Below are 22,792 nucleotides of genomic sequence, written 5' to 3'. Positions count from 1 at the left end.
GCATCTAGTCATTCACTTAACAAATATATAGCGACGATGTAGTTCTAGGAGCCAGCGGTTCAGTTATTATGGTCATTTCCTCCTTGCTTTCACATACAAGAGGGGAAGACAAACATGAAGCTTGGTATGTAATATGCAACTGGAATATTCAGAATGTGCAAATCCTGGTGTGTAATATGTAACTGGAATATTCAGAATGTGCAAATATGGTAAGTGATGAGAAGAATAAGAAATTAATTGGAGAAATGGGAGACAAAATATTTTAGGAGTAATGAAAACTATAGAGAGAGTAGCCATGGAAGGACAGAAGAGGTCTCTGTCTTTGCAAGCACTTGTTCAAATGATTACTCCAGAAATAAACTCAATGTGGCCAATTTATTTTATGAATCTCTTTGATGCAAGATAGACTAATAACAAAATGCAGACAATAGTTCACATTTTTCAGTTTCTTTAACAAAAATTTTATTGTGTTATTACCTTTTTATCTTTGAAAAATAAGGACCCGGGGTTACAAAAACATCCACCTTTTAACATGTGGGCCACCAGCTTTACTTCCTGTGCTCTAGGCGAAGAGCTGAATTCTAGGGGATACTGATTTAAGTAATAATAAAACTCTGATCTCCCACACAACAGGCTCTGAGTTAATTACTCTTGCGCCATTGCAATTCCCCTGTCCTGATAAATCAGCTCTGTCTAAGCAGTGGACAAGGTGAACTCATTGTGCGGTAACAAATTCTTAATAGCAAACCAGGTAAGTTTGAGCTCATTTAAAAATGATAAGTGCGTATTGGAAGTTTCAAACAGAAGGAAGGCATATTCATTCTCCTATCCATTTTTTGAGATGGAGTTTCTCTCATGTTGTCCAGGCTGGAGTGCAATGGTGCAATCTCGGCTCACTGCAACCTGCACCTCCCAGGTTCAAGCAATTCTGCTGCCTCGGCCTCCTGAGTAGCTGGGATTACAGGCATGAACCACCATGCCTGGCTAATTTTTTTGTATTTTTAGTAGAGACAGGGTTTCACCATGTTGGCCAGGCTAGTCTCGAATGTCTGAACTCAGGTGATCCACTCACCATGCCCTCCCAAACTGCTGTGATTACAGGCGTGAGCCATTGCACCCGGCCCCATTCAGGAATATTTCATGATCATCAGTTCTTAAAACTTACTCTGCTTGTGTTGGGGATACCATTTTGGAAACATGTTCGTACACTTTAAAGTATGCAGTCAAGTGGATAGATATGCAAATAAGTAAAACGAAACATAAGAATATAAATAATGAGATGCTTAAGAAAAGCATAAGTAAACTGTGTCTCAGGAGGAAGATAGCTCTCCAGAGAAGAGGGCATGGCACTGAATCTGGAAGGACTAGAAGGAATTTGTTCCTTGGACAACTGGGGACTGGTCTCCTGGCAGAGACCAGTGTGGGAAGAAGCACAAAGGCTTGAGGGTGTCTGATGTAACCACAAAACTGGGAGAGCTGAGCTTTAGAAGGAATAGAAATGTGAAGCCAGGACTGAAGTGAGAGTGATCAGAGACAGGGCAAGTATTTGAAGATGTTTGCAGACAGGTAGAGTAATGGCAGAATTTGAGAGTCATGCCAAGCTGAGATCACTCCTCTCAACAGACTTTTGACCTAAAGCATATTTTGATGGCATTCTCTAAGTATCTCCTTCAATTATAATACAGCAATAACACAACTGTATTGATTGGTCTTAAATATTAAATGAGAGAAGGTGCATGAAATAGCTATCGTATGGTAAGTATTTTTCAGAGACTGTCATTATAGATTATTTTTGTTATTACTATAATTACTGAATGAAAGCTGCAGTGATAATAAAAATGGAAGGAATGGATTAGAGGAAAAAATTCATCAGGACCACAGTTTTGGTTCCAGGTAAAGTGATGTAATGCTTAAACACATTATAGGATACAATTCCTCAGGAGTTTAAGGTAACAATAGCTGTCTACACTTGGTTGTTTATAATTATCAGACCGTGACTTGTTTATGACTAGTGGCTTTCAATTTCTCCTATCTATTACCTAATGATCCTTGATTCTGGAGCTTAAGTTAAGTGTTGTGAGGTGAGACATAAACCCCAGATAGAATTGTTCTATAGGGAGAATCAAAGCAATAAAGAAACTCAAAACAAGAAAATATGAGTGAAGTAAATACAGCAATTTTGTTATGAAGCTGAAATCATGCTTTACAGGGATTAATGGAGAAAATGAATACACATGTTTCAGAAGGTACAAAAACTCATCTGAAAGTTCAGATTTTTTTTAAGAAAGGAAATAGGGTGCCACTGTATGTCCCTGAGCAAAGTTAATTACATTAATAGATCACTAGCAGGTAAGCAGAGAGAGTTAACTAACTGATCAACCTTCCTAATAACACTAATCTGCAGACAAACCTATGCCAAGTCAGTTTCATAAGAATTATCTGCAGATTTTCAAATGGCAATAAATGCCTGCAAAGTATTTAAGATTGAGTTATTCAGGGTAAGGAAGGGGGTAGTCATGAGACATTTTTATATGACTACATATTACTGTGGTATGTTATAAGGCTTAGAATCCACTGATCTAGTCCAATTTCTTCCTTTTCCTGTGAGGAGAATGAAGCCAAAGAAGCGATATTACCTAATGGAATACTAACTGCCTAAGTAACTCATGACATTATCACTTAGGCTTTTTCAGCTTTGATATATAAGACAGGAGACCTGAAAGTTGTGTACAGAATGGATTTTAGAGTTAAGTCCTGGAGAGAGGGAGACCACTTAAAAACAACAACAACAATAACAAAACAAAACAGCTGTGATAGTAACCCATGAAATATCGGATTAAAGTAGTCAGTACCAGGACCAAAGAGAAAGGGGGAGAAAAGGAATCACTTTAAACAGACCAAGAGTATAATTCACAATAAGAGATGGCAAAGAGATTAACAATTCAGAGGCTTTCAGGTCTGGTTCTGAGATGAATGTTTCTGATCTGGGCACTTAGTTTGAAATCAAGAGAAAGATTTCAGAGTGCATTTTGCAACTTCCAGAATTGTCTCACACAAATAATTTCCTCTAGCTTTCTTTACCCTTCCTATGATTACCAGAAGCTGAAAGAAAGGAATTAACTTCTTTCTGGCTAGAAGACATCTGGAAAACATAAGATCTCCTTCAGTATCTCTAACACCGGGTTCGGTGATTCAAACTACACACAATCATTAAAAAAAGAATTCAGCATGCATGCTATCGGCTCTCTTCCTTTCTTGTGTTTATTACACATCAATAAATCAAGTGTTTCCTAAGATTCTACTCCCAAGCTCCTAGTCAGAAAAGGAATCACCTGCCATAGGTAACAGCCTCTGTTCTTCCCTACAGCATTGAGAAGAGCTTCAGATGGAAAAATGAAAGTAAACTGTGTATTTTTTTATTGCAAAGGGCAGAAACATGTAATTACAGGTTGTGAAACTGCTGCTCAGAATTCCAGGCTCATTGACAGGAAGTGCCATGATGTCAGCAAGTTGGCACCCAAGTACTGGAATTTAGGTTCTTCCTGTGGGAAGAAAAAAAAAAAAATGACAAAACACTGTCCTGTGGGTTGACACTTCAGGCTGTTTCTTTTCCTTGTTTCCTGTGGCCCCCCTACTTCTCCTATCCATCTGTCTCTTCTCTTCCTGATATCTCGGTTTTTCTTTCTCTGATCACATAAAACCACAATGACTGAAGGAGTTTAATCTAAAAAGTCTCTGTTCATTTCCTCATAAGAATTAAACAAATAGTTCATATTTCCTGCTTAAACTGTGATGATGAATCGTCACGATGTCTTCCCCTCTCTGTCTCCTTGTGGTCTTAACCTTTTATTGGAGATAGTGCTGCAAGAACCCTGTGGTCTATTCCCCGGCATGCTTTCCTTTACTACCTGAGATGGCCATAACATTTAATTTTTACTGAGGGTGGAAGTTCACCTTTTTGACATTCCCTGAATGAAAGCTGATTGTAGAAGGAGTCTCAGGCTGTAGTAGAATTAATGTGTGATTATACAAAAAAGATATGCCCAGAATAACAGTTAGTAAAAGGAGAAAGAAAAAGCCTTGATGGCCAAGTAGAAACAGCTCCGGTCTGCAGTGCCCACAGAGAGAAACACACAAGGTGAGACATTTTTGCATTTCAAACTGAGGTACCCAAGTCCTCTCACTAGGACTACCTAGGCAGTAAGTGCAACCCACAGAAAACAAGGAAAAGCACAGTGGGGCGGCAGTTCACCCAGGAGCTACATGGGACAAAGGGACCTCCTTCCCTCAGGCAAGGGAAGCAGTGAGGGACTGTGCTACCCAACCGGGGTACTATGTTTTCCAGGATTTTTGCAATCCAGGGTTCAGGAGTTCCCCTCATGAGTGTACACCATCACGGCCTTGGGTCTCAACACAAAACTGGACAGACCCAAGGCTGCTGTTCTGGTCGGCAGCTGTTTGGGCAGGCACTGACTGAGCTGCAGGAGTTTTTACATAGTCCAGCAGCTCCCAGAACTCTAGTGAGGCAGAGTCCCATCCACTCCCATGGAAAGGGGCCTGAAGCCAGGGAGCAAAATGGCCTCGCTCAGCAGATCCACTCTCACAGAAGCCTGCAGGCTTAGATCCACTGGATTAGTATCCCCACTAGACAGCATAGAGCATGGAGTAGGCCAAAGATGACTGAGTTCCACAGGGGAGGGGCGACTGCCATTGCTGTAGCTCTAGTCAGTGGTTTTCCCCTACCAGTGCTAAGGATGCTGGTTAGATTGGACTGGTCAGCAGTCTTTACAGCACAGCACAACCACTGGAGCAGATCATGAGCAGACTGCTTTTTTAGGTGGGAACGGGATCCATCCCTCCTCCCTGGGCAAGGCACCCTTGCAGGAATTCCAGAAAACCCAGCCAGGAGTTTACAGACAGAGTTCTCATTTCCCTGGGAAAGAGCACCTGTTGGGAAGGGCGGCTGTGGTCTCAGGTTCAGCCAACTTAATCTTTCCTGCCTGCTGGCTCTGAAGATTCCCAGAGATCCAGACAAGGGGGATTCCCCAGCACAGTGCTCCAGCTCTGCTAAGGGATAGCTAGACTGCTTCCTTAAGTGGGTTCCTGATCTCTTTCCTGCTGAGGGGGTGAGTCCTTTCAATAGGGGTCACCAGACACTTCATGCATGTGAGTTCCGACTGGCATCAGGTCAGTGCCCCTCTGGGATGAAGATTCCAGAAGAAGGAGCAAGCAGCATCCTTTGCTTTTCTGCAACCTCCATTGGTTATACCCAAGTGAACAGTATCTGGAGTGGACCCCCAGGGAACTGAAACAGACCTGCAGAAGAGGGGCCTGACTGTTACAAGAAAAACAAAAATCAGAAAGCAATAATAATAACAGCATCAACAAAAAAGACCCTACAAATATCCCATCAAAAGGTCAACAGCTTCAAAGATTAAAGGTAGATAAATCCGCAAAGATGAAAAACCATCACAAACCCACTGAGAATTCCAAAAGATGGAATGCCTTTTCTCGTCAATGATTGCAACACTTCTCCAGCAAGAGCATAGAACAGGGCTGAAGCTGAGATGGATGAACTGACAGAAGCAGGTATCAGAAAGTGGGTAATGACAAACTTTGCTGAGCTAAAGAATTATGTTCTAACCCAATGCAAAGAAGCTAAAAACCATGATAAAAGATTACAGGAACTGTTAATTAGAATAACCAGTTTAGAAAGGAATACAAATGATCTGATGCAGCTGAGAAACACAGCATGAGAGCTTCATGATGCAAACACAAGTGTTAATAGCTGAATCAAAGAGAAAGAAGAAAGACTATCACAGCTTGAACACTCTTGCTGAAATAAGGCAAGCAACAAGATTAGAAGGGAAAAAAAGCAATGAACAATACCTTCCAGAACCATGGGACTACATAAAAAGACCAAATCTATGGCTGATTGAAGTACCTGAAATAGATGGGGAGAATGGAACGAAGTTGAAAAACACACTTCAGGATATCATCCAGGAGAACATCCCCAACCTAGCAAGACAGACCAACATTTAAATTCAGGAATTTTGGAAAACCACAGTAAGATACTCCACAAGAAGATCAATCCCAAGACACAAATCATCAGATTCTCCAAGGTTGAAATGAAGGGGAAAAATGTTAAGGGCATCCAGAGAGAGAGGCCAGGTCACCTACAGAGGGAAGCCCATCAGACTAGCAGTGGACTTCTCAGCAGAAACCCTACAAGCCAGAAAAGACTGGGGACCGATATTCAACATTCATAAAGAAAACAATTTCCAACCCAGAATTTCATATCTGGCCAAACTAAGCTTCATAAGTGAAGGAGAAATAAAATTCTTTTCAGACAAGCAAATGCTGAGGGATTTTGTCACCACCAGGCTTGCCTTGCAAGAGATCCTGAAGGACGTACTAGGCATGGAAAGGAAAATCTGTTAGCAGTCACTACAAAAACCCACTAAAATACACAGGTCAATGACAGTATGAAGCAACTACATTAACAAGTCTGCAAAATTAACCAGCCAACATCATGATGACAGGATCAAATTCACACATACCAATATTAACCTTAAAAGTAAATGTGCTAAATGCCCCAATTAAAAGACACAGAATGGCAAGTTGGATAAACAGACAGAACCCATCAGTATGCTGTGTTCAAGAGACATGGTTGGTGGGAATGTAAATTATTTATACCATTGTGGAAGAGTGTGTGGCGATTCATCAAAGATTTAGAACTGAAAATACCATTTGACACAGAAATACCATTACTGGGTATATACACAGAGGAGTATAAATCATTCTATTATAAAGATACATTACATGCATGCATATGCTCATTGCAGAACTATTCACAATAGCAAGGACATGAAATCAACCCAAATGTCCATCAATGATAGGCTGGATAGAGAAAATGTGGCACATATGCACAATGGAATACTATGCAGCCATAAAAAAGGATGAGATCATGTCCTTTGTAGGGACGAGGATGAAGCTAGAAGCTATCGTCCTCAGCACACTAATGCAGGAACAGAAAACCAAACACTGCATGTTCTCACTTATAAGTGATAGCTGAACAATGAGAACACATGGACACAGGGAAGGGAACAATATGCACTGGGGCCAGAGAAGAAGATGGGGGATGGAGGAGAGCATTAGGGAAAAGAGCTAATGAATGCTTGACCTAATAAATAAGTGATGGGTTCTGTGCAAGAAACCATCCGAGCACACATTTACCTATGTAACAAACCTGCACATCCTGCACATGTATTCCAGAACTTAAAAAAATAATAAAATAAAATGGCATTATGATGTTCAACATTGAAGGATTTCAAGAGGTCAGAAATTCGCCTTCACTTTTAATGAGTTTGGGATTAGAAAGGCTCATGATTGAAACTGAATCTGTAGTTCTCCCAGTTCTTCAGAATCTTCACATCACTGAGTAACTGATTTAACCCCAAACTATTTTCCCCTGAACAATGCAGGTGCATAATTTTGCATTCAGTGCACTGTAGTGTTTCTTCAGAGTGTCATGCTCTATCTGCTATTGCTTTTATGTTTGTTGACTATTATACATTCTTAAAGAGACTGAAATCATAGGCATCTAGGGTTGAATCAAAATGTACTTTGTATTTCTCAACACTCTTAGCAAATATTAGATATGTGTAGATTCTCTTCATGGATTTGTCAGTAGCAAACTCTGGGATTTGGAAAAATGTCCCTTTTCACATCATGCTTTCACTATCATAACTGTCTTTCTTCTCCCCACCTCTCCTAATGAGTTCTAAATTCTTCAAAGTTACATGCTTACTATAATTTATATCTGTATTCCTAAAGCAGAAAGCCCTGAAAATGGTTTTCTGAAGGAGAAAATGGGGCTATTAGCCAGTTCCGGTCTTATGAATCAAGCCTAAAGACTCTAAATCCATTACCTCCTCTAAGTTTCTTATTTTGTCTTTTTTTTTTTTTCCTGTGTGATAAAAAAACTAAAAATTCTTTCATTTTTATATCAGACTTAACGGAAGGCTTACAGAACTGTGTGTTTTGGAACAGATATGCCTCAAAATTAGGTGCATAAAGAGAATTCTTGGCTTCCTGTGGGGAAAACAAATAAAGCAAACATTCTAAAAAGGTCCACAAAAAGGTATGCAAGTTATAGTGTCACACCACCAATGGGACTATACACATTCTGAAGAGGAAACAGCCCATGCTGTGTCTAAGTATTCCTCTGCTGAAATGAGAAACACCTATAAGTGAGCATTTGTGATCTTATTACCACCTCAGAAATCAACATCAACTGACCCTTAAAAGGAGTGGTTTAAGCAACGAACTTTGAGAGAAGAGCAATGTACTCTGCACTGACCAGAAGGAAGGTGTTCTTTCTGTATCCCCTGTTTATTATACTATGGGTAGAGTATCTCTTTTTCAAAATGCTGGGAACACAAAATGTTTTGGATTTCAGATTTTTCTGAATTTTGGAATATCTACATTGTAATTTCTAGTTGAGCATTCCTAATCCCAAAACCTAAACTCTGAAATACTTCAATAAGCATTTCCTTTGAATATCATGTCAACACCCAAAAAGTTTTTGATTTTGTTCAACAAAATACTAGCAAACTGAATAACAGCAGCGCATCAAAAAGTTAATTCACCACAGTTCTGTGCACTTCATTCCCATAATGCAAGATTGATTCAACATACACAAGTCAATAAATGTGATTCACCAAATAAGCAGGATTTCAAATAAAAAAGCAGACCCAGAAAAGCTGTTGAAAACATTCAAAATCCCTTTATAATAGAAAACCCTCAACAAATTAGGCAACAAAGGGAACAGACTCCAAAATAATAAGAGTCATCTATGACAAACTCATAGCCAAACATCTGAAGGCATTCCGTTTGAAAACCAGCACAAGACAAGGATGCCCTCTCTCAACACAACTATTCCACATAATCCTGGAATTCCTAGCCAGAGTGATCAGACAACAGAAGGAAATAGAAGGTATCCAAATAGGAAAAGAAGAAGTCAAACTGTCATCCCATGTACAAAATTCAGTAACACTTCTGTACACCAAAACCGTTGAAGCTGAGAGCCAAATTAGGAACTCATCTCAATTGCAAATGCCAAAAAATAAAAATAAAACACCTAGGACTACATCTAAAAGATCTCTACAAGGAGAACTACAAAACACTAAAATCAGATATGACACAAATGGGAAAATATTCAATGCTCATGGAGTAAAAGAATCAATACCATTAAAATGACATACTGCCTAAGGCAATCCACAGATTCAGTGTTATTCCTATCAAATGATCAATGCCACTTTTCACAGAGTGAAAAATTAAACCAATTCTAAAATTCATATGGAACAAGTGAAGAGCCTGAATAGCCAAAGCAACCCTGAGCAACAAAAACAAAACTGGAGGCATCCCTTTACCTAACTTCAAACTGTACTATAAGGCCACAGTAACAAAAACAGTGTGGTCCTGGTACAAAAACAGACACATAGACCAATAGACAAAAATGAAAAAGTTAGAAATAAAACTGTATGCCATCTGTTCTTTGACAAAGTGGACAAAAAATAAGCAATGAAGAATTGATTCTCTATTCAATAAATGGTGCTGAGACAGAATGAGAGAAAATATTTACAAACAATGTGTCCAACAAAGGTCCCATGTCCAGAACCCGTAAGTAACTAAAACAACTCAGCAGGAAAAAATAAATAACCCTATTAAAAAGCAGGCAAAAGATATGAACAGACAATTCTCAAAAGAAGACATACAAATAGCAAAAAATATATGGAAAAATGCTCAACATCACTAATCATCAGAGAAAAACGAATCAAAAGCACAATAAGATACCATCTCACACCAATTAGAATGACTGTTAATAAAATTTCAAAAGTATATCAATTTGGTCATCATGTATAATAATTTTTATATGTTGCTGGATTGAATTTTTTAGAATTTTTGATAATTTTTATGTATGAATTTATTAGATACTTTTTTTAAATTTCTGGGATTAATGTGCAGCAGGTGGAGGTTTGTTACTTAGACAAACGTGTGCCATGGTGGTTTGCTGCACAGATCAAACTATCACCTAGCTATTAAGCCAAGCATGCATTAGATATTTTTCCTAATGCTCTCCCTCCCTTCAAATCCCCCTGTCAGGACCCAGTGTGTGGTGTTCTCCTCCATGTGTTCATGTGTTCTCATTGTTCAGCTCCCACATAAAAGTGAGGCTTGCAATCTTTAGTTTTCTGTTTCTGTGCCAATTTTCTGAGGATAATTGCTACCAGGTAATTCATGTCTCTGCAAATGACATGATCTCATCCTTTTTTATGGTTGCATAGTATTAGATGGTGTATATGTACTGCAGGTTTCTTTAACCCAGTTTACCATTGGTGGGCATTTGGGTTGATTCCATGTCTTTGCTGTTGTGAAGTTCTGATATCAAGGCAATATCAGTCTCACAGAATAAATTGACACGTGTTTTCTCCTTTTTTTGTGAAAATAAAAGTCAAAAATAACAGATGCTGGCAATGCTGTGAAGAAAAAGCAATGCCTATGCAATATTGGTGGAAACCTGAATTAGTTCAGCATTGTGGGAAGTAGATTGGAGACTTTCATACCCAAAGGAATATAAATCATTCTATTGCAAAAATACATGGTAGAGTATCTTCATTGCAGCAATATTCACAATACCAAAGATGTGGAATCAACCCAAATGCCCATCAGTGATAGATAGGATAAAGAAAAGGTAGTACATACACATCATGGAATACTGTGCTGCTACATCATGGAATACCATGCTGGAATACTATGCAGTCATAAAAAGAAATGAGATCATGTCCTTCACAGGAACACGGATGGAGGTGGAAGTCATTATCGTCAGCAAACTAATTCAGGAACAAAAAACCAAACACCTCATGTTCTCACTTGAAGTGGGAACTGAGCAATGAGGACACATTTACACAGCGAAGAGAACAACACACATGGGGCCTGTGAGGGTGTCAGGGGAAGGCAGGGCATCGGGAGGAATAACTAATGGATGCTGGACTTAATACCTAGATGATTGGTTAATCTGTGCAGCAAACCACCATGACAAACATTTACCTATGAACAAACCTTCACATCCTACACAAGTGCACCAGAACTTAAAATAATTTGAAGGGAAAAAAAAACCCTAAGACTAACAGAGGAGGAATAAATACTTCCAAACTCATTCTACAAGGACAGCATTACTCTGATACCAAAACCAGACAAAGGCACATAAAAAAAAAAGAAAAAGAAAAAGAAAATATAGGCCAACATGATTGATGAATATTGCTGCAAATATCCATAACAAAACACTAGTAAGCCAAATTCAACAACACATTAAAAAGATCATTCATCATGACCAAGCAAGATTTATCCAAGGTATGCAAGAATTGTTCAACATATGTAAATCAATTAATGTGATACATTGTATCAACAGAAGAAAGGACAAAAAACATAAAATCATTTTAACTGATGCTGAAAAAGCATTTAATAAAATTCAACATTCCTTCCTCATGAAAATCCTCAAAAAAAAAAAAAAACAAAAACAAAAACAGGAACTGAAAGAAGATACTTCAACTTGTACAGACAACAGCTAGTATTATACAGAGTGGAGAAAAACTAAAAGTCTCTCCTCTAAGATCAGGAAGTCCACTTTCAACACTGTTGTCCGACATACTGTTGGAAGTCCTAGGCAGAGCAATTAGACAAGATAAAGAAATAAAGTGCATCTAGATTCAAAAGGAAGAAGTCAAATTATCCTTGTTTACAGATTATGTGATTTTATATCTGAAAAATCCTAAAGACTCCACCAAAAAACTCTTAGACCTGATACACTAATTAAGAAACATTGCAAGATACAAAACTTAATGTACAAAATTTAGTAGCATTTCTATATGCCAATGGTAAGCAATCTGAAAAAGAAATCAAGAAAATAATTCCATATATAATAGCTACAAGTAAAATTAAATATCTAGAAATTACATTAACCAAGGAAGTAGAAGACCCTTGCAATGAAAACTATAAAACATCAATGTGAGAGAATAAAGAGGATGCAAAAAATAAAAAAAAAAAATGTTTATGGATTAAAGAATACTGATTAAAAGAATCAGTATTGTTAACATGTCTCTACTACCTAAAGCAATCTATAGATTCAATGCAGTCCTTATAAAGGTACCACTGGCATTCTTCACAGAAATAATAAAATAAAAAGAAATCCTAAAATGTATATAGAACCACAAAAGATCTAAAATAGCCAAAGGTACCCAGAGGAAAAAGAACAAAACTGTAAGAATCACATTACCTGACTTTAAATTACACTGCAGAGCTGTAGTTATCAAAATGGCATAGTACTGGTATAAAAACAGACACATAAATCAATGGAACAGATTACAAAACCCAGAGATAAATCCATACATCTACAGTGAACTCATTTTTGACAATGGTGCTAAGAACATAAATACATTGGTAAGAGGACGATCTCTTTAATAAATGGTACTGAAAATAAACTGGATATCCATATGCAAAAGAATGAACCTAGACCCCTACCTCCTGCCATACACAAAAATCAAATCAAAATGAATCAAAGACTTAAATCAAAGACCTCAAACTATGGAACTCTTACAAAAAATGGAGAAACTCTCCAGTCCTTTGGGTTGGGCAAAGATTTCTTGAGCAACACTCCAGAAACATGAGCAACCAAAGCAAAAATGGACAAATGGGATTACATTAAGTTAAACACCTTCTGCACAGCAAAGGAAACAATTAACAAAGACGAAACCCACAGAATGGGCAAAAATTTACAAACTATCCATCTGAAAAGGGATTAAAAAGCAGAATATATAAGGAGCTCAAACAATTCTGTAGGAGAAAATGTTAATAATCTGATTTAAAAATGGGCAAAAGATCTGAATAGACATTTCTGAAAAGAGTACATACAAATGCCAAACAGTTATATGAAAAGGTGCACAACATTATTGTTAGAGAAAGGCAAACCAAACTTATTTGTGGGAGCTAAATTTTAAAATATTTGAACTCAATGAAACAGAGAGTTGAAGAATAATTACCAGAGGCTGGAAAGCATAGTGTGGTGTGGGGGGAATTGGGGGAATATTAATGGGTACAAACACAAGAATAATAATCACATTGGGTACACATAGACATACAAATGGGCACAATGGACACTGGGGTCAATAAGATGGAGGACGGAGGTAGAGGGCCGACGGTTGAAAAATTAACTATTATGTACTATGCTCACATAGTGGATTGGATGAGAGGAACTATTGTCACCAAAACCACAACATCATGCAGTACACCCAAGTCATGAACCTGCACATGTACCCCTTGATGGAAAATGAAAGTTGGAATTATATTTTTAAAAAACACTCATCAATATGATATACTCTTATGTTTTTTTATGGAATGAAGGCATTTATACTAGCAATTTTTGAGGACTTTTCAATGTCTCTTTTTTATTAAAACATTGTGGGAGGTAATAGGAAAGAATGTAGATATTGGAGGATTTCAGATTTTGAATTTTTGGATGAGGAATAATACATTTAGAAAGGGACACCTTGACCAGAATAGAGCTTCAGTACTCCTCTCCAACGTCTGAAAATCTCCAACACACACATACACACACACACATTTGCCCACAGACATTCATACAACCTACTTCTTTTAATGTCCTAGGAAGAGATAAAAACATCTTGTCAATGTCACTCAGTGATGAGGATCTGTGTCCTACCATCTGGAAACTCAAACGAATGTCAGACCTAAAAAGAGAAAGTCTGTGGACCTTTTGTGATGTAAAATCTTAAACCAGAAAAACTGCAACAAATACAGCAAAATAAATGACAAAAACAAAAAGTATTGGCACCTGCAACAGTTTAAACTGTGCTGAGGAATCATGATGCCACCTCCCCTCTACATCTCCCTATAATCTTATCCTTTGACTGGAGAGTGTTCTGAAGGAATCCCTTTACTCCCTGGAATGCTTTCCTTCAACTGCTTAAGATTGCTTTAATAGTTAATTTTTACTGAGGGTGACAATTCACTTCTGCTTTTTGATATTCTCTGAGCAGACTGATCACAAATGTAGTCTCCGATTGTAGTAGAATATGCACATTAGTACAGGAAAGGTATGCCCACACCAACAGTTAATAAAAGACCAAAGAAAAAGGGACCATAATGTGTTCAACTGTGAAGGTTTTTAAAAGGTTAGATATTCACTTTGATTTAATAGGATAAAGTTTAGAAAAGGCTCATATCTGCAGGTGAAATGGTAGTTCTTCCAATCCTCCCCAAATTTTAACATCCCCGAGTGAGTGATTTCACACCAAACTCCTTTTCTCTACACCATGCAGGGACTTCACTGTGCACACCATGCATCCTAGAGTTTCTTCAGGGTGTCATGCACCATCTGCCAAGTACTTCATTTTTGATGGCTGTCTTGCCTTTTCTAGAAGTCTGTGAATACTGAGGGTCTAGAGTTAACTCAAAATTTACTTTCTCTCTCTTAAATACCTTAACAAAGGGTAGAAATCTGCAGGTTCTGTTCATGGATTTGTCAGTAGTAAACTGTGGGATTTGGGAAAAGTCCCTTATCACACTGCAGTGTCACTGTCATAAAAATCCGTCTTCTCCCCATCTCTCCTGCTGAACTCTAAATTTTTTGAAGTCAGGTACCTGTGGTAATTTGTATCTGCATCCCGAAAGCAGAAAGCACAGCAAATGGTTTTTCGAATGAAAAAATGGGGCCAATAGCCAGTTCAGATCTTACGAATTAAGTCTAGCATTCTAAATTCATTACTCCCTCTGATTTCCAACCCTTGTTTCTCCAGTGTGGAAGAAAACTGAGGACACTTTTTTACTTTTATGTTAGATTTATTAAAATGTTCAAAAAAGTCAGTTACTAAACAGACATAATTCCAAAAATGATTACGGAATGAAGAAACTCTTGGTTTCCTGTGGGGACAAAAAATAAAAAACAAACATAAAAGAATTTTGCTAAAAGAAATGTAAGTTATAAAGTTATACCACAATGGGAACATATGCAATCTTAAAAGGAAAGACCGCATGCTATTTTAAAATGTTACCCTGCTGAGGTGAAGGGGAGAAACATCTAAAAGTAAGCCTTCATAGACTTATCGCCACTTCTAGGTCAATATTAGCTGACCCTCAGAAAGAGTCTAAAAGAAAAACTTTGGGAGAAGAGCAACGTGCTCTGCACTGACCAGAAGAAAGACATTACTTCAGTATTTTCTGTATATTATACTACAGCTTGATTATCCCTTACCCAAAATGCATGCTACCAGAAGTATTTCGAATTACAGATATTTTTGTATATTTGGAATATCTGCCTTATACTTACTGGTTTAGCATCCTTAATCCAAAAACCTAAAATCTGAAATGATTCCATAAGCATTTCCTTTGAATATCATGTGGGCGCTCACACAGCTTTGGATTTTAGAGCATTTCAAAATTTAAATTTTTGTATTAAAAATTCTACACCTGTAGACCTAGAGTCCTTGACTAAAATGGACTTTCAGTACACTTTCCTCAATCTTCCCACACTCCCGACGTACCTGTCCACAGACATTCATACGGCTTCTTTATTTTAATGTCCTGGGAAGAGGTAGAAACGTCTTGTCAAAGTCACCCTTTCAGTGCTGGGCATCTGTGCTTTATCATCTGGCTGCTCAAATGAAAGTCGAACCTAAAAGAGAAAGGAAAGTCTGGAGACCTGTTTTTTCTGAAAAGTTTGATGACTCATGCCAAAAAGACTACAACAAATATAGCAAAATAAGTGACGAAAACAAAAAGTACTTGTATCTGCAACAAGTATAGCCATGTGCTTATCTAAGCATTGAATGACCCTCCTTGGGGCTTTTAAAATCTGTGGTTGGGCATCATAGTCAAGAGGGACACAGGCAAATTAGAGTCCATTCATTTGTCTCTGCAGGGCAGGAGGAGGGTGAAAATAAATGATGGTTTTATTGAGGCTGTGGGTCTTAATACATTGGATTTGACTCCCAGGCTTGTTCACTCACCAAAGAACTTCAAAACACTTTTGGAAAGAAGGGTGTTATTGGAAGATAAACATGTCTGTATCTGCTTTCTATGCTTCCAATTGCAATAACCAAGCATTCAGGGAAGTAGAGTGAAAATAGCATCCACCAGAGCCCTACCTTGCGGAAAATTTCCTCCACATCACAGGAATGGGCATATTCTTGCAGATGTTCAATCAGTCTCATAATAAAAACAGAACCCATTGTTGGATGTCTCCAAGAAACATTATCTGTTGATAAAACATATTTCAAATCTCAAGACTGGCTCTTGCCTGAAGAAAGAGAAGAAACCCTAGTATTTCTGCTCCAGCTGAGGCATGTTTTGGAATTCTTCTATTTTCCATATGCTTCATTGTAATTTCTAGTGAATATATTTGAAGTTCAGTGAGTATATTTTTACTGATCCTCTAAAGGCTGTTGTATATGGTGCAGGTATTGATGTGGCCTAGTCCCTGAGTTCAAAAAGTCGTAAATTTAGTAGAGCGATAGGAAAAGACAGAATGGGGTCAAGGGAAGGAATTGGAATTTGGAAAAGAAATATCTAAATGTGCATCCCCAAGGTGGTGTTACTGACTGCGATTTAAGTTAATTGTCCATTCTGACACGTAATAGACTCAGTTATACAGGGAACGGTAATAATTTCATACACAGGAGATATCTGAGGCTACACAAGTGTCTGAGCTAACAGAGAACATGTAATACTCAGTCTATACGGGAAAATTATGTAAATAAATTCTCAATCTATGTACTTCACATTAAATTTTATTTAAAATTTAATAACATTGGCAGTAAGATATTTACACACAAAGAGTTAACTATACAAATCATAAAACAGAACAAAAGTAGAAATCTAGGAAGAGTCAATAAGAGAATGATCACATGATAATGGAGAATAAGAAGTTCTTATGAAGAAGAGAAATGTTAAAGAAAACAATATTAATTTATTACATGGTAGACACAGAAGTAATGAATACTTGAAAATTGTACAAAGGAAGGGGTAAGAGAAAAGCAGTAGCAATAGCTCTGTGTATAATCACAGATACATTCTTTAATGACACATTTCAGCCAATTATAATGGTCATAAAGTGTATATTAATAATAAAATTATATTTAGAACCACAGCTATCTTAGTTGAAGGAAGTAAATAAGAGATAGGGTGGAAACAGGTGTCTCTGCAAATGTTTTGTGAAATTAAGGAAGTAGATAATTATTTTTCCTCAGGAGAGCACTATGATATAGGTGGGATTTGCACCGTAGAATGTGGAGCTAGGCTTAATATGGGAGTTATAATTGAGTTGTTAATCATCACCTCTAGTGGGTGACTGTCACTTTTTGTATTGATAGCCCCAACAAAGATGTCCTGTGTAGAAACCTGTTACCTGGTGTGGAAGAGCAGAAAGCAATAAAATCCTTCTCTATGTGGGCTTTCTTAATAGCATCAACCTCTAACTCTTCTGTAGTTGGTAAAGATACGTTTCTACAAACTCCTGCTGAATCTTTTAACCACACCACACCATGGTTCTCTGGAAAGACACAATTTGATTTGTTACTACCTATCAATGGCTGAGAAGATGATGGTTCCCTCCTAGCCTCTGTTCAATGATATTTATTAATGTGTTTGCTCCATCATTAATTCACATGCAAATACACACATACATTTCAGTTACAATCTTTTCAACAATATCTTTTCTAACCATCAAACAAATTGTAAAAATTTCCAAACATCAAAGTCTCAAGCTTGAATATAGAACAAATATCTACCAACCAGTCATTCAATTTACAGAAGCTGCAATCTGGAATACTGACAGTGCGTGTTATTTGACATTAAAAGACAAAAATTCCTGGATGCATACAGAGTAGTATTTGAATGTCTGGTGTTCTCAAAGGCATCAGCACTCACCACCACGGCAGGCCTGGATGATGATCACCTTCGGTTTGTCCTTCAAATTTGGGCAGTTCCTGGTATTCAACATTTCAAAGATTGCATTGAGTTGTAATACATCTGGGACTTGCTCAGAGTATTTCTTCCCACAAATGCCTTCCCGAATACCATGAGACATGAACACCAGGAAGGTGCTGTCAGAGGTCTCGTGCTCTTGGCGGTGAGCAAATGCCTCCAGCTCTGTAGTCATTTCCTGAAAGAGACCATACCACTGATTTTGGACTATGTAATTAACTATCATGGCACCTTGGAAAGCCAATAAATAAATACTTAAGGATTTCTTAAGGAATTTCATGACAAACAAAGGAGTGCCCAAAAAATTTTTAGTCTTAATTTCGAGAAAGGAGAAGAAAGGTGTTATAGAAAGTCATTCAGAGTTATCTTGTAGAGAGAATGTGGCATTACTGAGTGAAAAAAACAAAAAAACAAAAAACACTTCCCAAGTAAGTTACGCTAGGCTCGAACAGAATGAGTTAGTTACAAGGGAACATGTAGCATCCAGCACCCTCCCGTGGCAAGTTTATATTTTAGATTATGAAGAGATTACATTTCTTGGTCAACCAAGCTTTCTAATATTATTTAGTTATAGGAAGGGCATGACCATTGTCTCTAATGTATACTAGACCTTACCGAAGCAGTGAGATTCTTTTTCACATCCACCTTGTACCCCAGATTTTGTAGCAGTGTTGTCATGCCTATGATGTCAACCTCAGCTCCCGTTCTTTTAGAAAGACTGTCAAACTCTTCGTTGCAGATAATGAGAGCAAGACGTGTGCGGCTTGACTTGTCCATTATTGGATAAATCTGTAGGAAATGAAATTTGGATGAATAGACTTATTCTCTGTAATTTAATATTCACCTGGTAAATTTATGACCGTTTTCTCTTTGTTAGTCGTATCAAGATACTAAATCCCATGGACTATACAGTGAAAATGGGGGACAGAATTGAGTGCTACTTGGAGAGTAGGCATAGAAACTGCAAAGGTCCAGATGGCAGGTGAGCTACTGACTTCATTTTTCTTGATAGGCAGGATTTTGAAAAACGCACAAGCTATGAAGCAAGAATGACAGAATTCTAAAATTGATTGCTTCAATATCTGATTGTTTTTCTTTGGGCAAAGTATTTTTTTTTTCTTGTTTTTTATTATACTTTAAGTTCTAGGGTACATGTGCACAACGTGCAGGTTTGTTACATAGGTATACATGTTGGCAAAGTATTTACCAATCCTATGCCTCAGCTTCTTGATCTCTAAAACGGGTTATTTTTAAGGTTAAAAATTATGTATCATCATATATAAAATGCTTAGAACACTGCCCACTCTCAGAGAACATTCAATAGTTGCCATTGTTGATGTTATTTATCCAAGAATGGGATTCAATTTGGAACTCTTTCTATAAATCTGGGATTCCAGGATACAGAAGTTTTTTTTTCAAGTAAGGGAAGCAGAATTATGATTCTCCATTGAGAATAGCTCTAAGAAAAAGCCACTGCATTTCATAATCGCCTAAAGGATATCTGTCACCCCATTCTATCCTTGTGTTCTGAGCATGGTACCTCTGTTGACTTTTCTTTCCATATTGTTTTAGCTTCATCTAGAGAGCAAAGCTTGATGCTTCCTCCTGAGCCTGAGGATGTAGGCATAGCAGGGTTATCACACACTCGCACTGCCTGAGGAGCTGCAAGAGTCAAAGAACATCATGAACATTGGCATCCCTCTTTGTTCCACTTTTTGTTTTTTACAGCCTCACGTATGAATGAGGCCACAAAAGTGAAAATGCATTCTTAGGAAGACAATCCTGATCTTTTATCACTGAGTAATTTCACTGCTAATGGAATACACTTCCAGTCAGAAATTTCCAGGTGTGCAATACAGGGATCTCCTTTCATATTTCAGGATCAGTATTTTCACAAGTATTTCAGATAAAAATGTAGAAAGAAAGCTTTTCAAGGCCGTGCATGATAAAACACTCAAAAACCAATCAAATGTGTGAGATAAAAGAGAATATAAATTTATTTCTAAAGATTTGAACCACAGAATAAAATTTAATGGTAGGAGGTCTTAATTAAATCTACTGAAAATATTTAAGAGATATGCTTATCTTTTTATGTATTTACTTAAAAGACATGGTAGTAAGCACTAGGAATATTTTTTAATGAACATTTGTCCTGTCTTTCAGGATCTCTTCCTACTATATATATATATGTATGGAAGGAGAAGATTACTAAATATATGAACTAGAATGTATATAAAATAGTATGATAAATGCTAAAATTAAAGTGCACACTAGATGGATTTATGGCACTAAACATTGATTGCACAGACATATGAGGAAATGTTTTCACATAGTTTATGTGAGAAAATCCTTGAGGCTTTTGTTTCATCACAAGTTCAACACCATCCAGCAATGTGATGTGCTTGTTAAAGAAATTAATGTAATCTTTGTATCAAGATAGAAATGAGTTTTCTAGATCTGTGGAGTATCTTTTAGAAACTATTAAGTCAAGAAAATATTATGCAATTTTGAAAACAAGCTTGAGAAACTTATACAATCAGTTAGATAAATAAAGGCAGCATGAAGTGTGTTGACACAGAAGAACTAATCAGAATGGATATATCGGAGAAAACTACAAAATAATAATTTGGTTGAAGAAATGTTTGGTTTCATAAAGAAGAATGAAAACAATATAAAAAAACTAAGTAGAAGTATATGGGTTATTTTTGATGTAATTTTTTTTGTGTGTGTGAAAATACAGTATTTGGTTATATAGTGAGTATCCTGTGCTGGAAAACATTTAAGAAAACATTCGTCTTTGGGAGGCTGGGGTGGGAGGATCACGAAGTCAGGAGATTGAGACCATCCTGGTTAAGACAGTGAAGCCCTGTCTCTACTAAAAATATTTTTTTAAAAATTAGCCGGGGATGGTGGCGAGCGCCAGTAGTCCAAGCTACTCGAGAGACTGAGGCAGGAGAATCACTTGAACCCGGGAGACAGAGCTTGCAGTGAGCCGAAATTGTGTCACTGCACTCCAGCCTGGGTGACAGAGTGAGACTCCGTCTAAAATTAAAAAAAAAGAAAAGAAGACATTCATGAGTTAATCAACCTTAATAAATGAAATAGAAGTTTCAACCTTAATAAATGAAATAATGGAATAGAAGTTGAAAGAGAGATACAGTTCCAAATTTGAGAGAAGAATGCGTAAAACTTGGCTTCGGCTTGAATATTGGAGGTGTTTGAGAGGAAAGGGACCAAAATGAGTTTCAAGTTACTGGTTTGAACAACTAGTGATGGTGACACCAACAACCTAGTTACACAAAACTGGAAGAGAAGCAAGGTGTGGAAGAATGGCACGTTCAGCTCTAAAATTGTTTAGATGATCGTGTCTCTGGGACATATGAGGGAATATTTCAGGAGCCTTAAATAATGAAGTATAGTACTTATTTGGTGTTCAGGATTTGAGATAAAGATTCAGAATTTTTAATATAAACATAGATAGTGAAGTTGTGAGTACAATTTCTACAAAAGCAGAGTAGATTACAAAAGGAAAATTATATGATCACTTTACGGGAATTCTCCATAGCCCCTTTAACTGTGGTTCATCCTACAACATTAATGTCATGGAAGATGGGGTTCAAATAATGCTCTTTCTTTAAAAACAGCATTACCTAGGAAGGAAGGCAGTACTACTTGAGAGTCTTGTGTAGTGAGGTGATTTCCAGATGTCGGACCTAGAAAAAGAAGGACACTGAAATAGTCACTAATCATCTCTGGAAAACTTTACCGTAATGCTTACAACATTCCCCACTAAAGATGCATCCCAGAACTCTGGCTGAGTGACATTAAATAATGTTCAAGATGTTCTTTAATTTAGTGAGTGGTGGGGGTTATAAAATGAAAGAGACATTGTCAGAAAAATACGATATTTATTACACATAAATGAAAATATAAACTTCTCCCATGTCTGCTTAGACAGGTATAAGCCTCCCCTAACCGAAAAAAGGCTTTTGCTTTCAAAGAACATCTCCCTCTGAAATGGCTTTAAGAAGTATCACAGAGACCAGTGACTAGGAGTCCACCAGAACTCTCATTCTCACCATGTGGTAAGTCCAAGGGATCACAAGAATTGTCCAACTCATTTCCTGTGCACTGCATCAGGCCCTAAGGTGGCTGCAGGTGGAGGCAGTCCAGACCTCACAGCATGATCTGCAGCCTGGTAACAGGCAAGTGGGTGATCTCACTCAAAAGAAAATGCAAGGAGGCAACTGGAGGAAAGAGCCAACTTGAAATCCTTACTTTTCTATAATTATTCAATGTATTCTCTGAGTGTATCACCATTTCTGAAATACAATTTCTTCTTCTCAGAGGGCAAAATTTTGGAGAGAAGTTATTAAACCTATTTAATTACAGACCTTAAAGCTTCATGTCAGACAACTGCATATGAGCCTAGCACCTTGGACTCAAAAATACTAAATCAATCAATAAATATTGTGCCTTGCCAGGAACAGTGGAACACATAGCACAAAGCTTTTTAGATAGTTCTCATGACCTTCTACAAATGAACGCCCACATACTCAGAACTGGAAATGAGCTTTAATCAGAAGAAGGCCACTGAGGATAAAGGAACAGAAACAAAGGAGAGTCAAAGGACATGCATTAGGGGCCCAGCTACAGAAATATGGCACTGAAGCCAGAGATAAGAAAGTTTTCTGCAACTTAACATGACTAGTAAAGACATCACATGGTAGGC

The 22,792-nt window shown here is 37.5% G+C and overlaps 1 protein-coding gene across 5 annotated transcripts in view; it reads right to left on the bottom strand.

Moving 5' to 3' along the window:
* Positions 1-3,394: 3,394 nt before the first annotated feature.
* LOC101008696 (caspase-1-like) overlaps positions 3,395-22,792 on the bottom strand; it is a 39,227-nt gene continuing 19,829 nt past the window's right edge. For 3 of the 5 annotated variants that reach the window (XM_031653001.1, XM_031653002.1, XM_021926492.2), the window contains 8 exons: positions 21,711-21,773; positions 19,601-19,722; positions 18,676-18,849; positions 18,004-18,238; positions 17,483-17,626; positions 16,224-16,333; positions 15,621-15,751; positions 14,899-15,000 (listed from right to left, as the gene is read on the bottom strand). In XM_031653001.1, the coding sequence (XP_031508861.1) occupies positions 15,653-15,751; positions 16,224-16,333; positions 17,483-17,626; positions 18,004-18,238; positions 18,676-18,849; positions 19,601-19,722; positions 21,711-21,773 (947 nt within the window). In that variant the 3' untranslated portion in view covers positions 14,899-15,000; positions 15,621-15,652. Of the gene's footprint in view, positions 3,543-14,898; positions 15,001-15,620; positions 15,752-16,223; positions 16,334-17,482; positions 17,627-18,003; positions 18,239-18,675; positions 18,850-19,600; positions 19,723-21,710; positions 21,774-22,792 lie in introns of those variants that run through there. The other 2 variants (XM_009187184.3, XM_031653003.1) reach the window with 2 other exon arrangements.

Source organism: Papio anubis, chromosome 12 (assembly GCF_008728515.1).
Source record: "Papio anubis isolate 15944 chromosome 12, Panubis1.0, whole genome shotgun sequence".
Classification (NCBI taxonomy): domain Eukaryota; kingdom Metazoa; phylum Chordata; class Mammalia; order Primates; family Cercopithecidae; genus Papio; species Papio anubis.
Note: the sequence above shows the minus strand (reverse complement) of the source record. Positions and strands in the feature narration are given on the sequence as shown.